The sequence below is a fragment of the Danio rerio genome, chromosome 6 (genome assembly GCF_052040795.2).
Source record: "Danio rerio strain M-AB ecotype USA chromosome 6, GRCz13ab, whole genome shotgun sequence".
In the NCBI taxonomy this organism is placed as follows: Eukaryota; Metazoa; Chordata; class Actinopteri; order Cypriniformes; family Danionidae; genus Danio; species Danio rerio.
Genome location: NC_141026.1, coordinates 373,414 through 385,418, shown reverse-complemented (window position 1 = coordinate 385,418; position 12,005 = coordinate 373,414). Strand labels below are relative to the sequence as shown.

Genomic DNA, 12,005 nt, shown 5'->3' with positions numbered 1-12,005 from the left:
CTGAAGCTTTGGTTATATAAATGGTAGTGTGGTTATTACAGTTGTAATGTTTATTTAGAACCATCGTTCATTTGTGAAGGGTCTCTTCAAGCCTTTATTAGTGACATCAGTGCACACTAGAGGGCGGTATGTGCTCATTACTTCAACTGAACACCAAACTCCACAGAGCACCAGCAAAACACACAGCAGATGCTGGAGGTCAGTCGCTCGTGTTTCTCCATCAGACTTTACTCACCGTTGTGTTGAGTGAGCAGTTGTTTCTGGTGTTGTTAGTCTTGTTTCTGCCCACATTCAGTCTGGACTGAGAAGCGCTGTTTGTTGTGAAGTGTGTGTGTGATTTGGCCAGAGTGTGCTTTCAGCAGGCATTACAGCATGATGCTGTTGTTTTCAGTGGACACCCGAACACAAACACCTCTCAGCAGATTTATATCTCTCTCGTGACAAATATACTGATTGTGTTTGTTTTTGGAACCATACTGTGTATATCATCTGCTGTGGTAATTCATCAGTTACTATGGTAACACGACAACTGTAGTAGCCTAATTGATCTGTTGTGGTGATTCTACAGTTGCTATCGTAACATGACAACTAAAGTAATTGATTTGTTGTGATTGTGTAGTTGCTTTGGTAACATTGATACGTTGGGCTGATTCTATAGTTACCATGGTAACACGACAACTATAGTAACTGATCTGTTGTGATTCTGTAGTTGCTATGGTAACATTGATATGTTGTGGTGATTCTATAGATACTATGGTAACACGACAACTTTAGTAATTGATTTGTTGTGGTCATTTAATAGTTGCTATGGTAACACGACAACTAAAGTAACTGATCTGTTGTGATTCTGTAGTTGCTATGGTAACATGACAACTATAGTAACTGATCTGTTTTGGTGATTCTGTAGTTCCTATAGTAACACAACAACTATACTAATTGATTTGTTGTGGTCATTTAATAGTTGCTATGGTAACACGACAACTATAGTAATTGATCTGTTATGATTCTGTCGTTGCTATGGTAACATTGATATATTGGGGTGATTTTGTAGTTGCTATAGTAACACAACTATACTTTTGATAAGCCCCGCCCTCCTTAGTTATTGTTTTGTTGCATGTTTCAGTTTTATCGTCACGTTATAATTAGAATTTTGGTGTTTTTTAAGTAAAATTGTAGGGTTTGATATTCTGGCCATCATGATATGCATATGTCTCATTTAAAGGTTTATTTTAGGGCTCATAAATATTGAGACGACAGACTGAAGCACTGTAAATCAACACACCTGAGCAGTTCAGTATTTACTTGCTGAATTTAATAGAAACCATATAAACATACACAGGTAACAGAGACATGCTGGCTTTCCTCTGCTGAAGTGCACGTGTGTGTGTGTGTGTGTGTGTGTGTGTGTGTGTGTGTGTGTGTGTGTGTGTGTGTGTGTGTGTGTGTGCGTGTGTGTGTGTGTGTGTGTGTGTCAATGTACAGATTAGCGCCACTTCATACAAACAACATCTGACAACAACTGGAAATGTCATTTTCAGGCACCTTTAGTGAAGATTAAAGAAATTCAGACACACTCCAGACTTTATTTCCCTGAAAGCGAATCACAGATCCACAGAGAATTCAGTAAAGCTGGACACTGATCAGAGTAAACTTTGGGTTTAAGTAAATGTAACTCAAAAATACTTTGTTTTGTAAACTGTACACATTCCACAGCAGCCAAACACACGCATACACACACACACACACACACACACACACACACACACACACAAACAAAGACAAGCCCATGTACAAATACAAACACACACACACACACACACAAAGAACATTCATACAATGAACAAACAAGGACACACAGACACAGTGAAAACACACACAACACACACACAAATGCATTGAAAATGCACACACTTATATAATAATATAACACACACATTGAACACACAAAGACAAACGTGCGTACAAGCAAATACTCTACACACAATGAACACACACATATATACAACAGATGTACACACACATCAGACACACAAACCCACATCAGAACACACACATACTCATCAGACATACACACAATGTACGCACAGTGAATACACAGAAACTGAAAACACACACACACACACACACAAATATATAAACTGAACATACACACACTTAAAATAACACACACACAACAGATACACCCTGAATTATAACAACACATCATACACACACACACACACACACACACAGAATCTAAACAACACAACACAGTGAACACACACACACAGAATTGAATCAACACAACACACAATGAACACACAGGATTAAAACAACACAACACACAATGAACACACTCACACACACATTTGCCAGTGGCGGTCCCTCCTCTAATCTCTCAGCTCTTCAGCCTTTGGGAGCCACCAGGTGTCCGTTGAATGTGACGTAGACATCGCTGTGGTCGCTATAGATGGCGTTGTCGCGCTGTCGTTTGTAGAGCCGCACCCAGACGGTGTCGTGGGTCTCCAGCGGCAGCATGATGCTCTGGCTCTGCATGATGGAGCGCTCGCTGGGCTGCGCGTACAGGATCACCTGCGGCCGCTCGTTCTGCATCACGTGCAGGTACGTCTCCTTCAGGTTCCAGGTGTGGATGTTCAGGTTGAAAAAGTAGACGCCGGGAACCACGCAGTAGAACTTGCCTATGATGGAGGAAAACAACACAGTTCACTGTACGTTCAGTCATTTAGCAGATGCTCAACAGAACAGCCGGCACACAGTTGAGGAGGCATTCAGAGACACACACACACACACACACACACACACACACAGGTGCTGGTACATTGCACAATGAGGTCTTGCCTTTGAACATGTTGAAGTGTTCCCCTAGATTGACGAACACCGTGTCGAAGATCAGCGTCTGGTAGTAATCTGCGCTGTGCAGAGCTTTGCGGCGGCCCACCGAGAAGGACGACTGCTGGACTTTGCAGGGGTCTCCAGGGGCTCCGGGGCCTCCTTTACTGCCTTTGGGCCCTGTAACACCTCTGAATCCCGGGGATCCGTCCTGTCCGGATTTACCAGGGGTCCCTCGGTCACCACGATCTCCTTTATCACCTGTTGATCGATCAATTAACCAATGAACAAACCAAACAATCAATCAACAAACCAATGAATCAATCAATCAATCTGTCAATAAACCAACCAAATAATCAATCAGTCAACAAACTGACCCATCAACCCATCAATCAACCAACCAATCTATCCGTCAGTCAATCAACAACCAATCAACAACCAATCAATCAGCCAACCAATCAAGTAATCAACCAATCGACAAATCAAACAATCAATCAGCCGACCAATGAATAACTAACCAGTCTATCTATCAATCAAACAACCAATCAATTAAAACAATCAATCAATCAACAAACCAGACAATTAACCAACCAATGAATCAATGAACCAATCAATCTGTCAATCAACCAACCAACCAATTGATCAATCAGTTAACCAACCAAACCATCAATTGATTAACCTATCAATCAACAAACTAATCTATCAATCAATCAGTCAGTCAACCAACCAACCAGCTGATCAATCAGTCAACCAACCAACCCATCAATTGATCAACCTATCAATCAATTAACCAACCAATTCATCAGTCAATCAACCAAACAATCAATCAATCAACAAACCAAACAATCAATCAAGCAACCAATGAATTAATCAACAAATCAATCTGTCAATCAACCAACCAACCAACAAATCAATCTATCAATCAATCAGTCAATCAACCAATCAATTGATCTATCAGTCAACCAATCAACATATCAGCTAATCAGTCAACCAATCAATCAGCCAACCAACCAATTGATTGATCAACCAAGCAAAAAATTTATCAACCAATCAACCAACCAATCAATTGATCAACAAACAATCCACCAACTATCAAGTTAATCAACCAGCCAATCAATCCATTAACTGATCAAGCAACCAAACAAATCAATTGATCACCCAGTCAGTCAATTAACCAAACAATCAATGAAGTTAATACATGACATTTAGCAGAAGAGTCTGTCTGAAGCAATGTACAGTTGAGCAGGCATTCAGCGATTCAACACCAAGAGGCAAAACATGTTGCAGTGCATGTTCACAAAATCAACTCAGCCTCATCTCGTGTCCGTGTTATTGACACACCGCCTCCGCAACGTGATCTTATTTCTCACTTCATTTACAATGTTAGGGCAAATCTTTGATTAAAAATGTATAAATATAAAATATTAAACAGCTTTAGTATAAAAATAGTTCATAAATAATAAATAAATTATATAAATAGTATAAATGCATTGATTGATTTTATGATGGACTCAAACACCCTGCTGTCACTGGAGGTTAATGGGAAAAACAGTGACACCTGCTGGCCAAAACTTCCCTGCAGCAATCACTGTACATTTAACATGTTTGCAGTAAATTCAATATTTACATCCAATCAGAGATTAAGTGCACTCGTTAGTGAACACTAATGCTAGTATACACAGCGTTGTCATCCAAACCCATATTACTTCACCAACTGATCAAAACATGATGTTTACTGCTGAACACTTTTACAAACACACTTCACATCTGCGTCATGGACTGAAACTGAATGAGTTTTAGAGTATTCACTTGCAGATTAAACTGCTCAACTCCTTAGCACTAGTCAAATTACCCCTCATACAGGAAATAAACAGACGTCACGTGACTTCACAGTGACCAATAGCCAGTCTTGTGGCCAGTTTCAGGAATCTGTCTGCTTTTGACCACAGCAATTTGTGTCCACTGTGTGTGAACCAGAGAACAAGTAAACAGAAGCTGCTCTTCATCTGAGGAAGACTGAGAGCAAAACCAACACTGAGACTCACTGCAGATATATGAAGTCAGCTTTATTCACCCTCAGGTTAATATTTTTGTCTCCAACACATCTCTAATCATAACAGTGTGAATAACTCATCTCTAATAGCTGATGTGTTTCCTCTTCTCCATGATGACAGCACATAATATTAGACTAGATATTCTTCAAGACACTAGTGTTCAGCTTACAGTGACATGTAAAGGCTTCACTAGGGTAATCAGGGTAAAGTTAGGGTAATTAGGCAAGTCATTGTATAACAGTGGTTTGTTCTGGAGACTATCCAACACTAATATTGCTGAAGGGGTGAATAATATTGAGCTTAACATGACTTTAACACTATTGAAAACTGCTTTTATTCTAGCACAAATAAAACAAATAAGACTTTCTCCAGAAGAACAAATATTACAGGAAACACTGTGAACAACTGCTGAATCTGCTCAACATCATGGGGGAGAATCAATTATCTTTTTGAGATGTTTTTTTTAAAGCCGTCATTCTCAAAGCGCACAGTATTATGACTACATTTCAAGCAAGTCTTGCCTTTAAGTATGGTCATGTTAATGATTGTCCGGATCTCTGGCATCTGATTGGCTGCAGAGTGGGAGGAGGCAGGGCTTAAGGGCGGGTCTAGGTGATCGCAGCACCTGCGGCAGTATTTGGGCGTAGGCCTGGAGGGGGAGGAGCCAGACCCCTCAGGGGGGAGGAGCAACAGCAGAAGCACAGCCCACATCACAACACCTGTAGAAGAAGAGCAGAGGTCAGAGCCGTTTCAGCTTCTGAATATCTCATCATAAAGTCAGAAACATGTCAAGATCATCAACCGTTTGTTACTCTAGGACACTCATTCATTCATTTTCCTTCATCTTAGTGCTTTTTCATCAGGAGTCGCCACAGTGGAATGAACCGCCAACTATTCCAGCACATGTTTTACACAGTGGATGCCCTTCCAGCCGCAACCCAACACACTTATTCACACACACACTCATACACTACAGCCAGTGTAGTTGATCAGTTCCCCTATAGCGCATGTGTTTGGACTGTGGGGGAAACCGGAGCACCCGGAGGAAACCCACGCTCAATATAAATCCCTTAATATGCCTGTTTAGCAATATAACCTTGTGTACTTACTCAGCATGTTCAAAACTTTCATCTTTTTAGACAGTGTCATTTTCTTTTGGCTCTTCATTTTCCTTCATCTTAATTCCTGATTTATCAGAGCTTGCCACAGCGGAATGAACCGCCAACTACACAGCACCTGCTACACCTTTATAAACTCTCAGTCTCGGCAGAAATGATCTGAACATCTGTAAATATAATTATAGCACAGATCTAATCGTTCTTAAAAGTTAAAACTTCCTGTCGTATTAAAGCCACGCGTGAGAAATCATGTTCCCATCATGCAGCAGGAGGTGAAGTGTGTGTGTGTGTCCCACTGATGATGATGATGACTGTAGAAGAAGATTAAACAGTCTTAAAAATAAATATATGACATCATCCATCAGCCCATCCATCTATTCGTCCATCCATCCAATTAATTCTGATGGTGTTGTTCTATCTATCTATCTATCTATCTATCTATCTATCTATCTATCTATCTATCTATCTATCTATCTATCTATCTATCTATCTATCTATCTATCTATCTATCTATCTATCTATCTATCTATCTATCTATCTATCTATCTATCCATCCATCCATCTATCTATCTATCCGTCTATCCGTCAATCCATCCATCCTTCTGTCTGTCTCTTTCTGTCTTTCTTTTATTCTATCCATCCATCCATCCGTCCATGTGTCCTTCCATCATTGCCTCTCTCTGCTCTTCAGTGTGATCTCATCATCTCCTAACATCATGTTTCTTCTACCCAGCATGGCTCTTTCTTTCACATTAATAATCTTCTTCTCAGTCACATCATCACTGTTGAAGAGCAGCGTTAAACAGCAGAGAACATGACTGATTCATTGAGCTGCTCTGTGTGTTCGCCTTATGAAAACCAGATGAGGAGAGAGAGAGAGAGAGAGAGCCACGTCCTCACTAAATGATCAATCTCAGTAAAATATGCTCAGACTGAACTCTTTCCAGAGAAACGGCATGAAAACCTGCTGGAACGCTGACTCTGGAGAGCCTCAGAGCAGATGTAGACACAGAAAACAGAAGATGGAAATGCAGAAACTCACCGCTGCGTCCTCGAGCACCTTCAGCGACTTTCTCTCTCTCTTTCTCTGTGTGTGTGTGTGTGTGTGTGTGTGTGTCTGACATTAGGAGGAGTTTCTTCAGGAAACACACTCATCTCTGCCGTCTGTTCTGCTCTGTTGTGTTAAACTGATGCTGTCGGCAGGAATCGGCATGTTGGATCTGCAGGTACACGCACTGATCATGGATTATATGTAATCTGGATTACACAATCAGAGTGGAAAAGTCAAGCACTCAGAATCAGACTACAGTTGCTTTATTATGGATTGCAGGATTATATTGTTATTTACACAATGGAAAAATGTGTGCATTCACTGATTCTTCTCCTTTGTCTTTTTTTAATATAATAAACTTGTAATTGTGATATTAGTAATGAGTTTAAAGCACCAGTAATCTGCTGTCAGTCAGTTTATTATGATGTTACTGGGCGCGCTCTGTGTGGTAAATGTGAGTAGCTGTATTAGAAACAGCACATGGCACTGGAGTAAACAGACTGAATGAGAGATGCCATGCTGAGGAAATCTGCCAAGATCACACTGAAGACAGAGAAACAGCAGAGACGGACTCTCAGACCCACACAAACACTGTTCTGGACATCAGCGAGCACACACACACACACACACACACACACACACACACACATATTCAGAAAAGATTATTAATAGAGTTTTCATTTATCCATCCATCCATCCATCCATCCATCTATCCATCCATCCATCCATCCATCCATCCATCCATCTATCTATCTATCTATCTATCTATCTATCTATCTATCTATCTATCTATCTATCTATCTATCTATCTATCTATCTATCTATCTATCATCTATATTTCTGTCTGTCTGTTTTACATCTATCCATCCAGCCATCCATTTATTTGTCCATGCATCCTTTCATCCATCTAACCATTCATCTGTCCGTATTTCTTTCTTTCTTTCTTTCTTTCTTTCTTTCTTTCTTTCTTTCTTTCATTTCAGCTGTCTTCTAGTCATATTCATGCAAGATAAGTTTAAAGATGTTCTTAAAACAGTTGCTCATGCATAATCCATGCATTTTATTGTATTTTTTCTTTCTATTTTTTCAGTTATTTATTTTGCTATTAAGTAAAAACTTTTGATTTTTGACATTATTCCTGAAAACAAAACACAAAACCCTTAAATAAGAAGCAAGACGCATGCATGAGCTCTTTAAAGATGATCTGACTCTGTGAGTTTTACAGATGCCCGCAATGCAGATTTTGCTATTTCTGCACAAAACTTTGTAATAAATCTGCAGATTTATGCTGAATGTTTTTAGGAGTAACTAAAAAAATAAAGTTATAAAAAAGTAAAGCATGAAATAAATAATAACTCTTTAACTTGTATTTAAGGTTTACAATGTGAATTCAATTAGATCCACTTTATGGTGAACAAAGCAAAAGACAGAAGATGTTGCTGTACAAACTGTAAATACACCATATAAACATTTGCATATTAGTAAATAATATAACTGAAATGAATATAAAAGCTGAATATATATATATATATATTTAGATAAATAAACAATCACTGCTGGGCTAAAAAAGCTGTGGATTTCTGTGTGGAATGTGAAACGCCTCTACACAACACACACTTCTGCTTTCACATCTGTAGGGACTTTCCACAAACTTGTTTTTATCCTAACTGAGGACGTTTAACAGCAACTGCAGTTCAAAAGTGCAAAACATTCAGATTTGTTTGGAAAATAAGCTGATTTTATTATTCAGAAACATTTCTGATTATTATACAGCTTTAATATGATCATCCTAAAGAACATTAGCCTTATCTAAATTCTTTATTCCTTAAGGAGACACTGAATGTCTGGAAAGGGGCATTAAAGACACGAATAATGTTCAGTTTTAAATAGATCACATTTTTACATTTTGTTGATTTAAGGATTCACTAAAATTAAACTGTTTATAGTTTCCACCGAATACACATCATTACAACATTTGTTTTACTCTGTTTTGCTTTTTTTTTTTTTTGTCGTTGGTGTAGTGTACTTTATATATTGCCAATCCTGCCAAAGATCAGCTGTTTCAGCGTGTGCTTCTGCGCATGAGCGCTAGGTGTCAGTATAGAGCCAAAGACTGAACTCTGATACAACTTCCCCAGCGACACTCCTTAACTTGTTTCATGATTTAGCAAACATCCATGTCTTTTGCATAATTTTTAGGAAGTAATTTCTTATATCAAGTCCTAAATAAATAAATACATCTATTTAGTTAGTTACTGTTATTTATTTATTTAGGACTTGATATAAGAAATTACTATCTAAAAATTATGCAAAAGACAAGAATTTTGGCTAAATCACGAGACAAGGTAAGCAATAAGCAAATGTAGCGCAAACAAACTATGCATTGGTGAACAGATAAGTGCTTTTAACAGCATTAAAGAGTAGTGTGTATGTGTATAACAACAAGAGGGCAATATATAGCAGATGAAAATATACTGTAAATAGTTATTAGGAGCCACCACTGTTGTTGTTCAGCTGTAATTCGTGTTATAAGCTCTGGAGGGCGTATGCTTGTGTAATTGAAGAGCCTGATTATCTACAGCTGGAGACAGATATGAGCTCAAACATTTTGACCGTGTTGGTCAGTAAGACATTGGTGTATACTGTTTTAGTGTTATTAGTTTTGTTTGTTAACGTTTATCTACAATGACAAGTGGACAATAATGCACTGGCATGAGTTTAATAGTGAGTATGGATGACGCTTTAAGCAGTAGCAGACAGTCCTTACACTAGTGTTTGTGAACCGATTAAACATAATAAATACTGTGGTGTACTTTTGCTTTTACCACAGTATAATATTCCATAAAGTTGTAGAAAACTACAGTATTGGCTCATTTGTTTATATTGCTGTAATATTTGCGTTACTATAGCAACTGTAGAATCACCACAACAGATCAGTTACTTTATTTGTCGTGTTACCATAGCAACTGTAGAATCACCACAAAATATAAAGTAATATGTTGCTATATCTGCCTTACCATAGCAACTGTAGAATCATGACAATCAGTTCAGTTGCTATAGATCAGATATTACAGATCAGTTACTATAGTTGTCGTGTTACCATAGCGACTGTAGAATCACCACAAAATGTAATGTAATATGTTGCTATGATATTTGCGTTACAATAGCAACTGTAGAATCGCGACGATCAGTTCAGTTACTATAGATCAGATACTAAAGATCTGTTACTTTATTTGTCGTGTTACTATAGCAACTGTAGAATCACCACAACAGATCAGTTACTTTATTTGGCATGTTACCATAGCAACTGTAGAATCACCACAACAGATCAGTTACTGTATTTGTCATGTTACCATAGCAACTGTAGAATCACCACAAAATATAATGTAACATGTTGCTATAACATTTGCGTTACCATAGCAACTGTAGAATCGTGACGATCAGTTCAGTTAGTATAGATCAGATACTACAGATCAGTTACTATGTTTGTCGTGTTACCACAGCAACTGTAGAATCACCACAACAGATCAGTAACTATAGTTGTCATGTTACCATAGCAACTGTAGAATCACCACAACAGATCAGTAACTATAGTTGTCATGTTACCATAGCAACTGTAGAATCACCACAACAGATCAGTAACTATAGTTGTCATGTTACCATAGCGACTGTAGAATCACCACAACAGATGTACATCAAGTACTTCACTGTAGAATAGTTCAAAAACGTCAGTATTTTTCATGTGAGAACTCTAAAGTGGCGATTTGACATCGTATTTCCACATATATGTTCAGTCAGTCTGATAAATGTACTGTTTATGCTGTCGTGCTTACATTGAGCAGCTCTAATCAACAATCGCACAGAAAGATCACCGTCTGACAGCAGAAACGTCAGCTCTGTACACAGCTTTATGTGTTCCAGCAATGACTGATGCTCGTGTTGGTTTCAGCGCTTCAGATGGGGCTGTTCTGAACGGCACAGGGAGTTTTACCGGTCAGTCCTTTACAGGAAAGAGGAACTGCGTCACCGTGACATCACCACTGTTCATTTCTGGAGAATTCAGAATCATTCGAGCCGAGCTAACAGTCGGAAACAAGTGAACTCAGACCGCTAATAACTGACGGAACAGCACAAACACATTGCTCATAACCAGTTGCAAGAAAACAAAAGTTGTGGTTAAAGCGTTCTAAGAAATGAACCAAAGCAAGCGGTGAGGAAACCCCAACATACAATCTCTGACAAAAGCTTCAGAAAATCAGACAAACATACAAAACTGAGCTGTTTTAACTGAACAACTGTTATCCCATGAAGCATTGGCAACGACAATCAAATTAAAGAGATAAATTACACAAACATGACCATTCTGTCTTCTGCTCTCACCCGCTCCAGACATCTGTGAGTTTCTTTCTCTTCAGATCAGCACAAATGAAAGATTTGTTAAGAAAGGTGGAAACCTGTAAGCCTGTAAGTCAATGTTTGCAGGTGCTCAGCATTCTTCAAAATATCTTCTCCTGTGTTCTAAAGAAAGAAACTGATGAATGTTTATAAGCACTTGAGGGAGAGTAAATAGTGAGTACATTTTCATTTCACTATCCCTTTAAAAACAGCTGAGAAAAAAGCTTACAGGACTTATATATTTCAATTTTCCCCCTTTGGCGCAGTGGTCATTACTGTCACCTCACAGCAAGAAGATCGCTAGTTTGAGTCTTGGCTGGGTCAGTTGGTGTTTCTGTGTGGAGTTTGCATGTTCTCCCCGTGTTGGTGTGGGTTTCCTCCAGGTGCTCCGGTTTCCCCCACAGTCCAAACACATGCGCTATAGGGGAACTGATCAACTACACTGGCCGTAGTGTTTGAGTGTGTATGGGTGTTTCCCAGTGATGGGTTGCAGCTGAAAGGGCATTTGTTGACCCTTGTTTAATAAAGGGACTAATCTGAAATGAATGAATGAACATA

At 38.8% G+C, this 12,005-nt stretch overlaps 1 protein-coding gene across 1 annotated transcript; it reads right to left on the bottom strand.

Moving 5' to 3' along the window:
* Positions 1 to 1,290: 1,290 nt before the first annotated feature.
* Positions 1,291 to 7,244, bottom strand: c1qtnf6b (C1q and TNF related 6b). The gene is made up of 4 exons (XM_087256320.1): positions 7,044 to 7,244; positions 5,405 to 5,602; positions 2,839 to 3,090; positions 1,291 to 2,678 (listed from the first exon to the last, which is right to left on the bottom strand). Exons 1-4 carry the CDS (start codon positions 7,123 to 7,125, stop codon positions 2,386 to 2,388), a joined length of 825 nt encoding a protein of 274 aa, XP_087112446.1. The 5' UTR covers positions 7,126 to 7,244; the 3' UTR covers positions 1,291 to 2,385.
* Positions 7,245 to 12,005: the final 4,761 nt, after the last annotated feature.